This window comes from Tetrao urogallus (genome assembly GCF_951394365.1).
Source record: "Tetrao urogallus genome assembly, chromosome: 10".
Classification (NCBI taxonomy): Eukaryota; Metazoa; Chordata; class Aves; order Galliformes; family Phasianidae; genus Tetrao; species Tetrao urogallus.
Genome location: NC_136823.1, coordinates 19,894,866 through 19,913,692, shown reverse-complemented (window position 1 = coordinate 19,913,692; position 18,827 = coordinate 19,894,866). Strand labels below are relative to the sequence as shown.

Below are 18,827 nucleotides of genomic sequence, written 5' to 3'. Positions count from 1 at the left end.
GGAGATTGAGTTATTCTGGGATGCAATAACCCTTTGCACTCTGCAGCTTCCTTTATGAAATTTTTGTTTTTCAATTCCAAGTCAAAGTATGAAGCCAGTCATCTTATCTGTTGCAGTTGGAGCAGTCTCCTTATCTGTTCAGTTCTTATTGTTTGGATAGATTGTAATGCATGAGGTCTCATTAACGTATCATTTAGAATTGAAAAGCCTTTCAGTTTCATTTTGAAATCATTTGCATATGTTCCTTTTTTTTTCCCAATCATGTACTGATTTCACTGACACGAAAGGAAATGATGTAATTAGTATAGTAACATCAGAACGAATATTAAAGAGCCTGTTGTAGTTCACAGGTAACATGAATATTCTAGGCTCTAGGCCCATAAAGGAACTGACTATTCTTAATTTCACAGAGTGACGGAGGTGAAAGCGCACTACTCACATATTCTATTCAGCTGAGTGCTTCCCAGTTCCTTTACTTGAGGTGTGTGACAAAACCACTGGTTTAGATGAGGACACTCACTGAAAGATAGGTTTGGAGGTCAGCAGCAGGAAGCCAGAATGGAATAAACATTTTTTTTTGTTCTGTCATTTTACTTCACCATATTCAAATGATAAACAATTACTTTTTCATTCCTCTGTTTTGTTCTCCCGTGCTGACCTCCTTCCTGGGTGCTGACGTTTTTCTTCTAACCTCTCTTTACTAAATTTTTCTGCTAAGTCAAGTAACAAGCTACCTTTGTTACAAATGGCAGACTGCTGAAGATCACAGGGACCTGCATGATCTGGGCTGTCAGAATCCCTGTCCCTTTTTCCAAAGTGCTGGTGTTTCTCCCAGTTTTGATCATCTAGGTCTAGCTCATCATTCCAGCTTCTCTTGCTAGGATGCTGGTGCTTATACATCAGATATCTTCTGCCTGGATGCTGCCTCCTGGATAACTCATTTAAGTAAGTTAGCTGTGAACTAGAGATGTCAGTGGACTGGTCCCACAGTGACCTTCTGCCAGGATGCTGTCGCTTTTTCAGCTCCAGGTAGTTGGCAAGGTAGCCTTCTACTTCTGTTTTCCCTAAATTCTGTCTCTTCTGAATGTCTCCAAAAGATGCCTCTTCTTCAGCATTTCTTTTTCCAGGATGCTGTCTCTTCTCCAGGTCGCTTATGTATCTTTTTCCAGGATGTTGTCTTTTGGAAAGCCGTTGTGGTAGAGGCACATTTAATTCTGTCCAAGGAGAAGAATAATGTTAATTAACCCCTATAAATCCTCACTAAAGAACTTGAAGTGTGAGTCTGTGGAGTACTAAGGTCTGTGGAGTACAGATCATAGTCTGCTGTTCGTTATACGCATTTAATTACATTGTTAACAGTGGTCTTGAATTTGATCATTCCGCAGGGCCTCTGTCAAAACAATTCTGACACATTTTTACCAAGGATGGATTGATGTGTTAGGAACTAGCTGCAAAAAAGTGGGAATGCATGCAATAACAAAGTTTGGTGTGTTGATTTGAAACGAGGTGAGCTGAAGATACGGGGCAGCTGGCAGAGATCAGCTGCAGTAGCTGGGTACACAGGAGAAGCTAGACATCGTCATGAGATGGAGAAAAGGTGGGGCTGAGGTAAGAGTAGAAGCAGGAGTGTGTACATTTGAATGCCAAGTCAATATTTCCAACTATCCTAACTCTATTGGTATCTCTTTCTTATTCTTAAGCTCTGCTTAATATTTCAGATCTTAGTTTGATGTCACAAACTCTCAGCATTCATGTGAAGAGGCAGGAAGTCTCTTTCCAAGGCCACTTGAGGCCAGCTCCTCTTCCCACTCTTCAAGGTCTCTGTGCTCCTCTTTGGTGGCAAGCCCCTGTGTGCTGCTGCTTGCCACTGAGCCTTATTTGCTTCCAGTGCTGTGACTGGTGAGAAAAGAGCATCTGCAAGCTATCAGGTGACACTAATGCTGCCTCTACATTCCCAGCCATAGTTAAGCCCATCTTTGTTGGAGTGTGGAAGCTTGAAGGTTGAGGCAATAGGTGAATGGGAGCACTCCTGCCTCGTTAGGTACAAGGTCTAAAAGTGGGGAATGTCTTCCATGAGTCCTTTTAGGGTTTCCCTAGAAAAGTGCTTGCCAGATAGGCAGATACCGTGGCTGGCTTCTACCTTTTTTTTTTCTTTTTTTTTTTCCATACAGCAGATTACTTAGTAATGCTGTGATACCGCTTAAGCTGGGAGATCTTAGAGAAGAAAGCCTCTTCTGAGAACTGTGTCAGTGTATTACAACAGACTGTGTGCCCGTTTCCTTCTCTTTGTTGGAGTAATGAATATACACAATTAGAGTCTGTGAAATAAATACACTGACTAATAATCTCAGCCAAGGAGTGCACCAATATTTCTATAGGGATGTCCCCAATGTTATATATACCTTTATTCATCTCTTCTTTCTTCTCAACTTTCTTGACAACAGATGGAAGCATGTGGCTCCTAGATCTCTGCAGGATGTCATCCAGGGAACTTCTTCCCATTTTTTCACTTACTTCTGGAGGGGACTGCTTGCCGTTGAGGCAAACACCAGACAAGGTCAGGCAAAGGAGTAGCACTGGCAGCTGGATAGATGGCATTCTGATTTCCTGCAACTTCCATGGGAGAGAGAACAGTGGGAGAGGAGGATGGAGTTAAATAAATCTAGAAATACTGGCCATGATTCCAGACACTGAAAAAGAAATTTGTCACTGATACGTAGACTGAAGTGTCTTATGAAGATCCCTCCTGTTTTCTGTTATATTCTTCGAAGAATATGTAAATTCCTCATAATTGGAACCAGGCACTTGTTCATTTTTTTCTTATATGTATAAATTAACACTTCAAACATCTAACTTCATGTTGTACAGATGATTTGAAAGCCAGAGATTTTGTTTTTTCTTTTGTAAAGAGGCAAAAATAATTTCCCTCTTAAACACTGTATTAACTGTTGCCATGCATGAGGTGCACAGATGTATACTTGCACTAGCAATGCCCACCAGGCAATTCCTTTGCGATGGGTTCTTTTTAAAATGATGTTGTGATTTACAGCACTTCCATTCTGCCTTCAGATAAAGCCTGGTCTCACTAGCCTGTTAGTTTTTTAATATCTCTTTCTGTGCATTTGAAGCAGCTGCTTGTAGATATATATATCTTCTTCTGCTTAAGAAGATAGCTGTGCTGTGTAGCTACAGAGATTTATTTCATTGGGAAACCATCACACGTTTTTCAGACAGATAATAATCATCATATTCTCTATTACTGTTTGCCTAGATAACAAGTGTTTGTCTATTTCTTCTAGCTAAACGCTGGAATTTCTAAGGCACTTACCACTGATTTATTTCCCAGTAAGTGGGGTTCCTTCAACAGAACGGAATGTATCTTTAATATTACCATACAAATCATTTAGCTTAACATAAAGCATAAAGAACTTAAATGCACAGTGTTGTGAAGTTCTGTGCATTTTTTAAACAGGCGATTACAGCCCTGAGATTATTGCATAGGCTATTTGTCTCAGAGCAATCTTTAGAAGGAAAGTTAGAATCAGCTAAAAAGGAAATTATTTGATTACCTGGTTTGTAGTTTTAGACTTCTGCTGGATGCGTCTGCCTTTAAAGCTGTTTGCACATCTGAGCTTCAAAGTTGCTCCTCTTCTGCTACAGAAGCAGGCAGTATCCAATAGAACCGTTGCTAAGTTCTCTTTGGATAGCTTGTGTCTCTGTACTTATACTGTACTGCCTCTGGACCCTTATGCAAATAGCTGTGAGGTAATGTGGTTGATGTGTTTGATGTAGTTGATGTGTGTTGCTGGTTTTTTTTCTTTCTTTTCTTGTGTTTTCTTTTTTCATTGATATCAGGGATCTGCGTTTTCCATGCGCTTTAAAACTGATTATTTGCTGACCTTCTTATATCCGTAGTGGACTCACAGAACTTACTGCTTTTCCATTCTCTAAGGAGATTGTGTTGGGTTTTATGTAAACTAGCATAGAGAAAGGGAAGCTTTTTTTTTTTATTTATTTATGGGAAGAAGCTTATGTATCTTCTATAACATGAGCACTACAGAGTAAATGCAAAGAGATGGTTTATCAAGCTAAAGAATAAAATGAAAAATATAATGGATTATCTTTAAATAAGTTTATACTATGGATTCTTATTCTGAAAGGAACTGAACAGTTTCTATCTTACAATTAATTTTTTCTTGGCGTAGATTTCTGTAAGCAGCCTGCTAGAATATGGAGTATGTAGCAGTGGATATTAAAGCATAGCTATGTTGCTGCTGTGTTTCAAAAAGTATTATGCTGTAATGGGAAATCAGACTCCTTCTCTAGCCTGTCTTTTTAGGATATTCTTCTACACAACACTACTAAAAACATGCTGGAGATGCAGGTACAGGGCTAGTGGTTCCTTGGGAACATCACATCCTTGCTGATGACAATACTTGGGAATAAAACTTAGGAAATAAAGATTGCTCATATACGGAAGTAATGCAGGATTCATCTCACTTGTGGGCTCTTGCTGGCTTGCAGAGCAAACTTGTTCATGGCATCTTCTGTAATGCATAAAAGAAGGAGTGAAAATCTCCATAGTGATATCTTTCTTTGGCTGCAGGTTTGTAGCAATTTCACTATTCCAGCTATGGTTTGGTAACAAATGCTGAGCATAGGCGAAGAAAGGCACCGCTTTGCATCTGTACAGACAATGGTAAGACCCCATAATAAGATTAAAAAGGAATGAAGTTAGTTGTTGTTTGCAAAGTAACTCATTACTAACATGAATTTAACAGAAAGTGATCATCTTGCAGAACTTTTTCCCCTTACCCCATTCAACTTAAAGTGATGGAACAGAAAATACGCAATAAGAGCCTTGTTTTCAGTTCTTTGGGTTTCTTTGAGGTGGCTTCAGGGGAAGCTGTTACTTCAGCCTTCTTCCATGAGAATGCCTTCTCTTGAATTTTGTCTTAATATCTTAGAGAAAAAGTGTCAGAAATTGTATATAAATGAATTTTTTCTAATATCAATTAAACTGTTGTATTTTGAGGATAGTCATGGCTGTCAGTGTACTTGTTCCAGATTTGCACTGAGGCTGGAGATTTGCACTGTATTTTTAACAGTTATACTAAAAATGGAATATATTTTCCTTCTTGTTTGGATTTCTGTGGGAACTTGAGGCATCCCACGCCTCATGTGCAGAGCATCTGAGCTGATCAGTAGGCAATGACTGGGCAACTGATAGTCCTTAATTCAAAGCAAAGATTCCTGCGAGGACAATTCCTGTGTGTTTTTTTTTTAATTTTAGGCAGTGAGTTCGGACTTTCCAGGAATCTAAAGAATACTGGAAAGTACTTTAAATATCTTAATTAATACCAGATTTGCACATTTAACCAGCCAATAGCTGTCTTAGCCCCTGATTTGTCCTAACCGAATGCCTAGTGGAGTCCACTGAAAGCAGCTGTGCTTTTCCTTTACTTTGACTAGGGCTAGCCTTAGAATTTTTTTCCCTGAGTTTAAAGGATCTATATGCTGAGTTGAGTTTAAAAAAATCCTTTTGACCTTTGAAGCGTGGCTCTTAAAAAAGATAGATGGGAAAAAGAGAAGTTTACACAGCTGACACACTTTCATATATACAAAGTCGTATAAGCAAATTAACTCAAGGAAAGCTAAGAATCTGATATTTAAAAATATCTCCTATATGAATGTGTTTCATCTTCACACTGAGTGAATGAGTCAGATTCTACTTGTGATACATCAGTTGATTTATTGAATTTCTTGGCCACTAAGAAATGGTAGGATAGCTAAGGTTTATGCTTGGAAACTTTGAGTACGAATTAATAAGTCTTGATCTGACACAATTTGAAAATCCTCACAATCTCTAAATATGAGTTGGAAATAATTCTTACGCTGTTCTCCAGTCTGAAAGCAATCTAGACAGTATATAGGTTTGCATATGTACCTCCAGGTTGGATATAGCAGGAGCTGCTTGTTGCAAAAACCTCTTACTGAGTCTTTTAATGCACATGCAGCGGATGCTCTGATGCATGAGACTGTGTAGTCATTGTCCAGTCTGCCACCTGACCCTTGTTTGCTTTCTCTCTATCCATCAAAAAAACCTAACTGACTCCTGAATTTCTCTGGGCCAGCTTTCAGGACTTGTTGTCCATTACAGTATCCTACAATATAGTCAAATGCTAATGCCATAGATTTCAGAACTGCTGTTGTATCACAGTGAACCTCCTGAAGTGAGTGCAATAAAGAATTGCATTCACTTCACCCTAGATGCTTTGCATTTCTGGATGTAATAACTCCCTAAGAATTCTTATGGAACCACACCTGGGCTTAAAAAATGAATGTACTGAGCTATAAATTAATGTGGACATTGTTTGAAGGCTTCACTAATTCTGAAATTCTGAGTAGTACCTTAATCTCACTTTGTTACAGTTTTTTATTCATTTAATCACATTTTCTCAATTCTTTTTAGCGTAAAAGATTTGAACAAATTTAAACACTGTGGCTAGCATCTGTCATGTAGAGTTTATTCTCTGTTGCTTCCCCAAGGCAAGAAGTGAGTGAAGGAAGAACAACTCCATAGTTGGAGTTGTTCATAGTCCATACTGTTCTGTTAAACCTCTTCTTATTAATGAGAAAATGAGAGTTATTTGATTGCTTACAGAAATCAGAAGCAAATCAGCTCTTTTGTTTTCTCAGGGAATGTAGATGTGCAGCTTCTTTAGATCACTCCTCCCAATTTGTTCCCTGAATTGAACTAATCAGGGAGAACATTTGAGAGGGTGGGTATTGTGAACAGGTGAACATCTCTCTTCCTGTGTGATCCTTCTAAAATGCATTGAGTATGTGAGTAGTCTGCTTGGCAGGTGGACATACTGTATTTTTGTGACAGTCATGAGATCACTTCATCTTGGTTTGTATAACATCAGAATGCTGAAGTGGTTTTTTCCATAGAGGTGTAGCTACATACTCTTCTAAATGTGTTTGCTAAGTTAATGGGCCTAGGTAGATTTTTCAGTAGATTTAATGATGCGGAACTACATAGGAGGTACTACTTTTGGAGCAACCTATTTATTCAAGGAAGGTTTGGATGTTGTGTTGAGGGATATGGTTTAGTGAGAACTGTTGATGATAGGTGGATGGTTGGACTGGATAATCTTGTAGGTCTTTTCCAACCTTGGTGTTTCTGTGATTGTGTGATTATTTCTGTGGGAAGTACAACAGCTACAAAGAGCACAAAAACACCATTGGATGGAGCACACTGCTGGCTACAACACACTATTTTCCAACATAATCACCACCATTAGCTGTGCGTTTTCACCTACTATGAACCAGAGCCTGAACACCACGCTTGTAAAAATCTGCACCAGTAGAGGTGACCCACTGTTGCCAATACTGAAATGAAGCTCCCACCCCTCACTGTGCTCACATCCACTGCTTGGTCTCCATACGTGTTCAGTGTCAATGAATAGCAGTGGGTGTTGTCTTTTCCACATGCTCAATTCCACACCTGTGCTTCGAACGCACTTCCATGTCAGGCTCTGCTCTGTCAGACTGACCCTCTGCTGCCCAAATTCTGCTGCACCACCACCGTCTGCCTCTGATGACATGGGCCAACGTAATAAAACAGGAGGCATTATTTTCAGAGCAGCCCTTATAAATTTCAGAAATGCAGCCCAGTCTTGTCAGAGCCAGCACTGGTGTAAATGTGCTCCTTTGTATACAACTGGATGAGCTTTGTGATAGTCGACAGCAGAGAGTGTCACATCCCAGATGGCTTTGTTGTAGGTTATCAAAAAAACACAAGCAATGAAGATTAATAATACTTCTTCTGTTTATTACAGTACTTGGGAAGATAAAATCTAGGAGGGGAAATGAAGGCAACTCTTCTACCATGGACTCTATTTCCTCCAGTACTGGGTCCCGGTCTTGGTGCTGGTGCTGTTGCTTAACTGCAGGCATTGGTGGTACTAGATCAAAGGTCTTTTTTGAGGGAGCTCTTAGTTGAAGCTAGTCGACTGAACAGGCCTAGAAAACTGCTGATATCATTAGAAACTTTACTGGCTCATCCTAAATGTCATTTGAAGTGCGACCTGAAAATGGTGAGGAATGGAAGTAAAGGGCCTCCTTTGAAGGCTCTGATATTTTCAAATGATTCTCCTTTTCAAAAATTAAAAAAAAATGGCAAAGCTTTGTTCTAACTTTAAGACTAAGATTTTTGTAGTTCTGCAAACACAGAAGTGTTGAAGCTTAGTCTCCTGAATTCCTTGAAATAAATATGAAATCCCTTGAGGAAACTTAATATAGGCAGAGGTTAGGTATTCTGTTTTAAGTAATGAATGAGTAGTGAGTGAGATGAGAACATTAATTTCTGGGAAGGGAAGCTTTTAATAGAATTACTGAGTAAATTCCACATGGAATGCACAGAGCTCCACTCACCAATTGGAATCTATAAAGGCAAGGGAAGGCTGTTATATTGGAGGGAAGGGGAAGTATCCTGCCTAACATTAAACCTTTTGCTGAAAGGACTATAAATATCGTGTTGCTTATATCAGCTAAATCGTTTTATAGTTTCATGAGGAATCAAAACCAAATCACTGTGACATTAATCCTGCATACTGGCTTACTGATAGATGTTCAATACTAAGCAGCATATTATGGAATCAGAACTTGGCAGGCTTAATTGTATACTTAAGAGTCTAACTCACAGTTTGTTCCTTCTGGGATGGAGGCAGTTTGGAATTAAAGAGTGAATTATTATAGTGAATCCATTAAATCAATGGATTCACTATAATGTTGTAATTATTTTGTAATTAATTCAGCGATGTTTATGCAGGGTCTTTTCTACAGTCTCCTCATTGAGAAGAACCCTGTCATTTGGGAAGAAAGTGGAAATCTTTAGGAAAAATATTGTTGTACCATGTCTCTTGTTCAAGACACAGTCCAAGATCTCTCAAACAAAATAATATCATTTAATTAAACAAGCGAGACCATGCCACTAGGTACCCAAACCAGCAGCTTTCCCAGTCTGTTGTTTTTTCATAGCTGCTAATTGCAGCACTCAAGAGATTCTTGTTTTGTTCCAAGTGGGAAATTGATCCTTGGAGAAAGCAGCAGCTTGGTATACCTTGACAAAATTTTGCTTTCCAGTTTGGGAGAAATTCAGCAGTAGTGAGGCTGCACCTCGAGTACTGTGTCCAGTTTTGGGCCCCTCACTGCAAGAAAGATATTGAGGCCCTGGAACGTGTTCAAAGGAGGGCAACAAAGCTGGTGAGGGGTCTGGAACACAGGCCATATGAGGGGCTGAAGGAGCTGGGAATGTTCAGCCTGGAGAAGAGGAGGCTCAGGGGAGACCTCATTGCTCTCTATAACTTCCTGAAGGGAGGTTGTAGTGAGCTGGGGGTCAGCCTCTTCTCTCGTGTCATTAGTGATAGGACCAGAGGGAATGGCTTCAAGCTACGGCAGGGGAGATTCAGGCTGAACATGAGGAAGTATTACTTTTCAGAAAGGGTGGTCAGGCACTGGAATGGATGCCCAGGGAGGTGGTGGAGTCACCGAGCCTGGGGGTGTTCAAGGAAAGGCTGGATGTTGCGTTGAGGGACATGGTTTAGTGGGAGCTATTGGGAATAGGTGAACGGTTGGACTGGATGATCTTTTAGGTCTTTTCCAACCTTGGTGATTCTATGATTCTATGATTCTATGAAATTAACAGTATAGAAATAAGATATTGTATGATATTTCATGTGCTCTGACAGAAACAGTGGTCAACCAGCTTCCTTTTAAGAAGCAACCCTCATTGACGTTGTCAGATTGCAAAGTTGAGGATCTGTAAAAAGGTCACTGGTCCCCACTGCAATTAGGGGAGTCATGTACTTGTTTCTTCTCTGCTATTGCTTTACGGTTTCTGCTAACACAATCGTAATTATGATAGAGAAACCACGACTGGGTGTGAAAGAGGGTAAGTTTGGGAGCAAGAGAAAATGCAATGAGAGATTTAGCCTTTGACATGAAGTATTTGGAAATGCTGGTTTGGATGTTATGTTTCCAATTCTTAGCTTCACCTGTGTAGTCCTTCTGTCGAATTCACTGAGAGTTCTCAACACAGAGCATGTTTAAAAATCCCATCTGATAGTCCCTGCTTGTTCACATATCAAAGATAAAGGGCTCAGAAGCTCCTGAAGATTTCACATACACAGTGCAAGCCCAGTGGTTAAAGATTAGAGGCCACAGCGGAAACATGAATAAGGAGACTGAGTAAAAGCAGAATGGAAAGCTCCGGAACTTGCCCTCGTGGCTGATGGCAGAACATCTTCCTCTTAAAATCTGGATGTTCACATTGTGGCTTTGAAATTAAATAATTTTATTTCTTCTTGTTGCTTGGTGTTGCCATAGGAGGCAGGTATTCACTGGTGAGAATTATTCAACAAAGCAATCTCGAGTCTTGCTTTAAAGATTCAACATGAATTTGATTGTCCTCAGGCTTTCTGTGGTGGTCTGATAGCAAAGAGAAATGGTTCCAATGGCAGGACCCCATCAACAAGGCAGCTGCCTTTCTACCTGCCTGTACACAGCACCCAAGAGCAGCTATTCTCATAGGAAGTGCAAATTGGAATCACAGGTAGAGAGGAATTTTGAACAGGGATCTGATTTTACTAAAAACTATTTCAGGAGCCTGTCATATCAGCTGAGGCAGCAGAATTGGATAATGGTTTGTTCAAGTATTACAACATTCCTTACTATTGTTTCTCTGTGTCTGTGGATGTTCGTATGCGTTATGTATGGGTTTGTTACCAATGAACTGCTCCTTATCTGTCTCTATTTTCTTAGTTGTTACCAAGTTATTTGGGCTACTCATTTTATGAGAGCTTAAATTGGCTCACTGTGTATTACTGCTCCTACAGTAAGATTGGTCACTTTATCTTCTAGGTTACATGTCGTTAAGAGTCCTTGGTGCTGCAACAATGAAGATCAGAATCCTGTTATGGTAAGTGCTATACAGATAATGTAATGATGCATTACAAGTGTATGAATGAAATAACATAATTGCAGAGTATGTTTTAGATTGGAACGTACCTTAAACTTACCACCAGCCCCACTCCCTGCTGTGGGCTGGTTGCTCCCTCCAGGTCAGGCTGCCCAGGGTCCCATCCAGCCTGGTTGTGGGCACCTCCAGGGATGGGTCTCCCACAGCTTCCTGGACAACCTGTGCTAGGGTCTTACAGCCATCTGAGTAAAATTTCCCTCTGACATCTGACCTTAATCTCCCCTTTTTTAGTTTAAAGCTTCACACTTGTCCTATCACTATCAGACTGTGTAAAAAGTCAGTCTCTCTTCTGTTTATAAGTTTCCTTTAAGTACTGTAAGGCCACAATGAGATCTCCCCAGAACTTTCTCCAGACTGAACAACTCCAACTCTCAGTCTGTCTCTATTGGAGAGGTACTTGTTCTCATGGCACTCTGGACCTGCTCCAACAGTTGCATATCTTTCTTTTACTGGGGGCCCCAGCCCTGGACACATTACTGCAGATGGGGCCTCACAAGGGAAGACCAGAGGGGTGCAATCCCCTCCCTTTCCTGCTTCCACTCCTCTGTTGATGCGGCTCAGAATACAGCTGGCCTTCCAGGCTATGAGCACACATTGAATAAGTTATTTCAAGGGTTTTGGGCATCAGGGCTAGGTACAATCATTTTGTAAGTTTCGCTTCAGTGTTTCAAAAGGATTTGGAAGAAAGAAGAGGGTCATTATAGATTCTGTCAAGGAGGTCTTCCTACTTACAAGGACAAGTGTTTAAGACAGTTGGTTTCTTGGCCTTACCTGCAGGGTGTAGATAACAGGAACTCTTACGGAGTTACTCTTCTATGGGATGATCTAAGCAAGCAGCAAGTGATACAGTTTCTGTTAGCTCCTCTCCCTCACCCTGTCTTCAAAGCCTGTAAGCAAACAGACTAGTTAGAAGCTTTTTAATTCTATCACTTCTACCCATCACAAATGGCACCAGGCAAACAGGAAGTTGTTACTTAAAATTCAAGCCAACATTGTGTCAAGTGTATGGATTGGTGGCCAGAAATCAAGCAGGAATGCCTGTGTCTCATACCTGATTAACCACAGAAGCTGGAAAAGATGTAGCATAACTCGGAGACATGCATGTTCCAAATATGTGTTTAAAGGCTGTGTAGAGTACAGTAAGCCATTGAGTCCCTTCTTTAGAGGGCAAGAGAATTGCCTGGGAGAGAGTAAGGGAAGTTCACAGAGTACTCATTTTAGAACTGTTCCCCTGCCCATCGTTCCAAGTCATTTAGATGAAGCTTGGTACACAACAAAGAGACTTAGGGGCAAAAATAAAAAAGGAAGATCCTCACAATGAGTTGCTCAAGTTAGATGGTTTTCATATTGTACTGCTAGTTACAAAATGACAGACCTTTATGAAATTTGCATCTTTATAATAACTTTCATAGTCACTGTAATAACAGTAGACTTCTACACCGGTGCTTAATGGGTTTGTTTGCAAACAAACAGCACAAAGTGAGATTCAGTGGGTATTCAGCCACTTTTTGGGAATAGTGATTGTAATTAATGCTGTTCTGTAGGCCAAATAATAGGCATCAAGCTTTATGAGACAGTAAAGGCACAGATGTCAGTGAGGTACATGCTGAGGCAATGCAACAGCTCAAGAACAATGATGTAAGATCCTGCTAGATGAGCGGTTTCTCAGGATTCTTTCTGCAAACCACTGATGGCTTTCATAAACAGCTTTCTCCTCCTCCAGGTACTAGTGCTCATCTCTCTCTTTCTTTCTTGATAGCTGCTATCTGATTCAAAATGTTTCATGTTGGCACTGAGGCCTGGTGTGACAGAACTCTAGAAATGTATTCCTGGAGCGGGTGGTGATGATCTTCATATCCTTTGGTATAGAGATAGTTGTATTGCATCAGTGGTTTTCAACTTGCAGTATGGGACAATGCAGGGTTTGGAATGACTTCAAAAGGATGAGTAAAAGGTCATTAATAAAATCAGTCCTTTTAATAAATTTGCTCTGTAATGATCTGTATCTTCCCTGGAAAATACTTATAGACCTACAATTGGAGGAAGTATGAAAAATATCTTAGGAATCCTTTTTAGATCTTCATTTCAATAATGGTTTGATTCAGAGAACTGTCATGGAAGCTGCAGAGTTAAAACTTGAATAACTCTTATGTTTTTGTAGCTACTGATGAAAAATATGACTCAATATTTTGACATTTTGAGAATAAGTGGTTCATCAGGGACAAGAAGACTGTTTTTGAAATATGCTTTAGAAAGCTTCATCAATAATCGGTGGTTATTTCTGAGTCTTCCATGCTAACATTGTGTAAACAAAGCTTAAGTCTTAAGAAAATTATGGAAATGCCAAGGGTTAACTGATAAACAAGTGGTGTAATTGGTCATTCTCTCTGCTTTATAGACACGGTATCTTTTTGTCATTTCAATAACAAATGATCTCTGGGCTTATATCAGAGTAAATCTTATTGACCTTTTGCAGGTACTTATGCTTTTATTGAAAAACAGTAACTTCATCTTCATTAAAATCACTTTTAGACCTGGCTGGGGCCAGGTACTGAGCAGAGTAATTCCATAAGCTGTCATACTTCCATACTGTCATAGGAATAAAGAAGACACGTAGCAATTTTTTTTACTTGAAGATATGTAGCATTAATCAGTGCAGTCTGTAATGGGGAACTGAGAAACACCTCTAGATAGATGTTTGCCCTGTGCACATCTGTGAATGTGTCACGTAGCTTAACTGCAGCTAGCTTATATTAAGTGTTTCACATCTCCAACTGAGATTTTCTTCTGTCTGTGGCGGTTCAGCTCTGCTCCTTAATGTGATTCTTTGGAAAGAATGTGGGGACCTCAACCCAACACACTGCCCTTGGCCTCAGTTATGTATGCATTCGTCATTTTTCTGCTGGACAGCAGTAATTCTGATCTCACTATGAGACATTTAGAGAATCCATCATCATTTCTTCCTATGAGCGCATCACACCAGGTCCAGGGTTTGCCAGGTCTTCCAATAGGGAAAAGGGAAATACTGGCAAAACAGTGTAGATTCACTGTAGAGGTGATCCTGCAGTGACCTGCTGCTTAAGAGGCACTTATATTTTGCATTTCTGTCTCCTTTTGGTACTGTGAAAGGGTGTCTGATTTAGAAAAAAACGAGAGCAGGAATCACAAGAATCAAAATTGTTTAGTTTGAGAAGCAAAGCATATGGCCCAAGTACAAGAGGTGCTATATGCAACCAAATTTTATTCTGCTTTATAAGCACTCCTAAATGTTTATGACTTTTCAGAAAATGAAAGAATAAAATCAGAATACATAAAACTTGAGCTGAATGCTGGTGAACAAATCAAGTAAAAGAAGTCCTCCTAGTGCAGTAAACCATATTGTAATTGACTTGCTTTACAGTTCTCGCAGTTATCCTCAAATGCAATGATGTTCTTCCTTTCATAATGCTAGAGATGAACTAAACCCATGCCACTGAGCATATACTTGGTGGAATGTCATATCCTGCAGCGCTAGATGAAGTGCCGGAGTTGAGCATCACTGAGTGGAGCTAAGCACAGATGGACAGGTGACAGAGTGTCTCGGCTCCAACAAATTAGTTCATGTCACTGAGTGAGTGCAATTTGAGGAAAAATTTCCAATCATCTCCATTTACAACACTTGGATCACATCACAAAGCATCTTTGCTTCCCACCTCCTCATAACTTTGAATTCTAATTATCAACAAATCTCTTACAGGAGTCCTGCAACTGTGCAGCTACTGGGAAGTGTCAATGCAGAAGGATTTTTTCTGGATTGATTTTTCTTATAGATGTGTCTAACCAAGCAAAGTGACTGAAGTTGAACTTCTTCATCTTGATTCAGTGGCCATTGTTGTGATTCACAGAAGTGCGAGAGTTTAAGTTTGTCTTGTTCAAACGCAGTTTTTATTCCAGAAATGTTGACACAACTCCCTTAGCCTGTCTGGCAACAGGGACAGCGCACAAATGATGAGCAGTTACTGCTTTAAAGAGACTCGCACACCCAGCTAAGGAAAAACAATCGATGATCATTTAGATGCTTCTGACTGAACAAAATGTCTTTAAATTAAGTCTCTCTACTTCTCAGATGAGATTAGAAAATAAGAGCACTCCAGCTTCCTAATTTAGCTACTAAAAAGACAGCAGATACAGCAATTTTATTGGGTTGTTTGGCTGGATGGCAAGCCTTACACTGCTATGAGTGCTCTTAGGGAAGGGATTTTTCCTTAGGGTATCTGTCATAGTTTAGAAACTACCTTTAGGGGAACCTAAGGACCAATGAGAAAAATAAAATACTTGATTGGTGTCCTTGTTATTAAGCAGTAAGTTAGGCAGATATTTCTGAGATTGTTGTATTAGTTAAGGAATTGTGCCGCCTTCTTCCCGTCACTCTGTGTTCTCACACACACAAGTTGTAGTGACTGCTGGGCTCCAGCGGATTCAGCTCAGCATAGTGATCATGTGAAAAAGGAAGAGTCAGGACTCTTTGGCATGGAACTAGCCATTCCCAGGACTAAGACTGACAGTTTTACTCTGTGTTCATCCTGGTGTATTAAGAGCTGTTTATATGGTTTTTATATTTATATTTTTATATTGTTTCTGAGTACGTAAGCCCTGTGGTTGGTCATCATCATTTATATGGTGCAATTAGTTCTAGGATTGCAACAAACTGTGCTATGTTCTTTGCTTATTTTATTAAAGGTAGGGGTTGTTATCTGCTCATTTAGTAAAGAAAGATCCCAAATGCTTATTTAATTACTCCTTGCCAGAGAGAATTTCAGGGCTGCTGGGTCTGTTCTATGACTTTGTTCTTCATGTGGGATGCTTCCACATAGAGTTGGAACATAATTCAATTACATTTAACTATGAAGAAGCAGTGAAGCGTGTAGTAAATATTATTGTTGCATTAGCATTAAATTTAATAAGTATTTCCACAAATGGGAAATTGGGGAAATTTTTCATGATAGTGCTACCCACATCATAATTGTGGTTTGTACCTCAAGCCAGATTCTCTGACAGTGCGGATCCCACCCTGAAAAGCAGTCCATCACTGGGTAAGGTGAGGAAAAGTAAATGAAACAGCAGCATTGGAAGTGCATCTCAAACACCCCGTAGTTTACAGGCAGAAGGAGATGTCCATTCTGATTCTCTTTTTGACGTGGATCATGGCACTGCAGGTAGTTCATATCCCAGCCTTTCTTTCTTCCTCCTCACAAGTAACACAACGACCAAGAAGGCAGTTAATCATGTTGGAAGGGGACAGCTAGTTTTCAAACTGCAATGTCTTTTCTTTCTTTTGTCCTTAGATTTTTCAGAGTTGCCTCTTAAGAGCTGATGAACTCCCTCTCAGAGCTGTTTTATTAGGTATCTGAAAACAACATGCCAGTTATCTGAGTGGATGTTAAGCAATCATTTTTAGCAGTCATTCTTTTATCAGAAGAAAATCTAAATTCTCTTCATGCACTGTTTTTGCTTTGATAACATTCCTTTTGCAATGTGAGGATGGTATAAATAATTTCTAAGGGTAGATTTTTTGGGGGGAGGAAAAAAAGCGCAAAAGAAACAGTGTAAATCCCTAGCGAGGGTAATGCGAAATGGAGCTGTACACTGCCTGCTTCACTTTTCAGCAGGGCTTAATCCAGTCTTTGGTTGGATATCTCATTATAACTACTCATTTCTACTTGAAATAAATCATAAGCACTAATGCTAGGAATTAAAAGCTTTAAAAAATCTCTGCTATCCATTTGAACTACAAAAGGGAAGCTGCCAAATTGCAAATTGCAGTAAGTATCAACAAGTTGAATCTAGTATGGAAATAAGAACTTGAGTGATTAAGAATTGATTTGCAAAGCAAGGATTGCAAACTTGTTTGTTCTCCCACACCTGCGCTCCACTTCAGAAGTACAATGAAGTAAGGCGTATCTAATGTACCTTTCCCCTAGTTGAGTAATGCACTCAAAGGAATACAGCCAGCAGAGACTTTTAAGATCACGCCACAATTTGCCCAATTATCACACCTAATGACAACACATTGTTCCTGCAAAATGTGTCTTTATTCCCTGGTAGGTTACATTTCCTTTCAGCCTTCTACCTATTGATTCAGCAGCACCTTGTGTGGAACAAATTTCTTTGTTGGCAAGTCTTGATTACAACACCAGAAACAAATTTTATGTCCTCAATATCCAACTAAGTACATAAGAGAAAGTCAGTTTAGCATCTATGGACACAGGTTCAATGCTAAGATATTAGACCAGCATAAGGAGCTGATAGAAAAAGAAGCAATTAAATTGACTAAGTGATATTTTATTTAAAGACACTTCATGATCTCCAGCACAAATAGAAATTACAGATTTTATTGCTTCTTTTGGCTTTTATCACTGTGCTTTCACATTTCTTGCTACATAGGAGGATTGAGAAGATCTGATGGGCTAAAGTTCCTAGGATATGGCCATTATGTAGGCAATTTTAAACTTAAATTAGTCATTAAAATTTGCAACCTCATGATTATTGCTTTCTGTGCTCCCAGCTTTTCTCATAAAATACTCCCTTTACAGTTGGCTGCTTCTTGTAAGAATATTGTTTCATTCTCACAAAGGTTCTTACCAGTAAATTGAACAAGGAGAGTATATACACCAGCCTTGTATTTTTCTTGTGAAGCCTAGGAGCACTGAGTCCCTGGGAAAAGTAATTGAGTATGCTGTATCCACTTGCTGTCCTCCACAGACTTCATTCTCTGCGTTCATCTCGGTGAGGTGGCAGACCTGATAAGCTTTATTTACACTGAAAAATGTAAATGTGTTTTTTCTCTCTCAGTCTGTAAGAACTGGAAGTTGTTTAGTACTCGCTGTCATAAGGAGAGAAAACTTATCATGGCACCAAATCTTTGCTCCCAAGCTGTCATACTGAGTATTGATCCTTTGTTTCTGAGTAAGTAAGCCCTGTGGTTGGTCATCATCATTCTAGGATGTCTCGTTCTAGTGAATGGATCAATAATGTCTTCAGTGGCCTGCTTCTGTGTGCTCCCCTCTGCTATTCAGAGGCTGTCAGGAAGCAGTGAGGCCAGCTGCTCATCAGGGGGTGGAGAGCCCGGAGCTGCATGTGGCAGGGCTGACTTGAAGCTGCGTTTGCAGAGCAGAGCGCTGCGCTCTCACTAACTGACCTTACAGAGTCAAACATCTGCTAACCTTACTTCTGAACCTGTCTATGATGAGACTATTAGCTCTGGTTAGTCACAAAGCTCAGTAATTCTAAAGCTGTGGAACAAGGGTGTGTGTTTTGTTCGGGACTTCTTCATTTTCTCAGGAGTTGTGTTTTCCTGATTTTATTTTCATACTAACATGGTAATACAAATCCCATCTTTTGTCCAGGCGTGGTAACAGGGAAAGCAACATTTGCTGTAAATTAGTATATATTAGATCTAATATAACCGTGTCTGTGTGAAAGTTTAGATAGATAACTGCTGATCCCTTCCATCAGCTTGAGTCCTTTTAGCACATTTACACATTCGGAGTCTAAGAAATATCTGCATCTGCCTTTGACGTCTGCCGCCGTGACGGATCGATGCCCGCTGCGAGTCCGTTCCGCGCCCCGGGCCCTGCCGGCTCCGGGGTGCTGCTGCCCCCTGGCGGCCGCCTGGAGACGACACGCGCTCCTCCAAGTGGGATGAAATGGCCGCTCCGCCCCGCAGCGCCCCTCGTCCCCCCTTACTCGAGGTAACGCGGGGTGCGCGGTGCCCTCCCGTTTCGAGCACCGAGCGCGTCCCGGA

The 18,827-nt window shown here is 40.2% G+C and overlaps 1 protein-coding gene across 1 annotated transcript; it reads right to left on the bottom strand.

Moving 5' to 3' along the window:
* Positions 1 to 627: 627 nt before the first annotated feature.
* Positions 628 to 2,598, bottom strand: TRH (thyrotropin releasing hormone; the record flags this gene model as incomplete). Its single annotated transcript, XM_079540496.1, has 2 exons — positions 628 to 1,214; positions 2,403 to 2,598. The coding sequence occupies 2 exons, from the start codon at positions 2,596 to 2,598 to the stop codon at positions 628 to 630; spliced, it is 783 nt and encodes a 260-aa protein (XP_079396622.1).
* Positions 2,599 to 18,827: the final 16,229 nt, after the last annotated feature.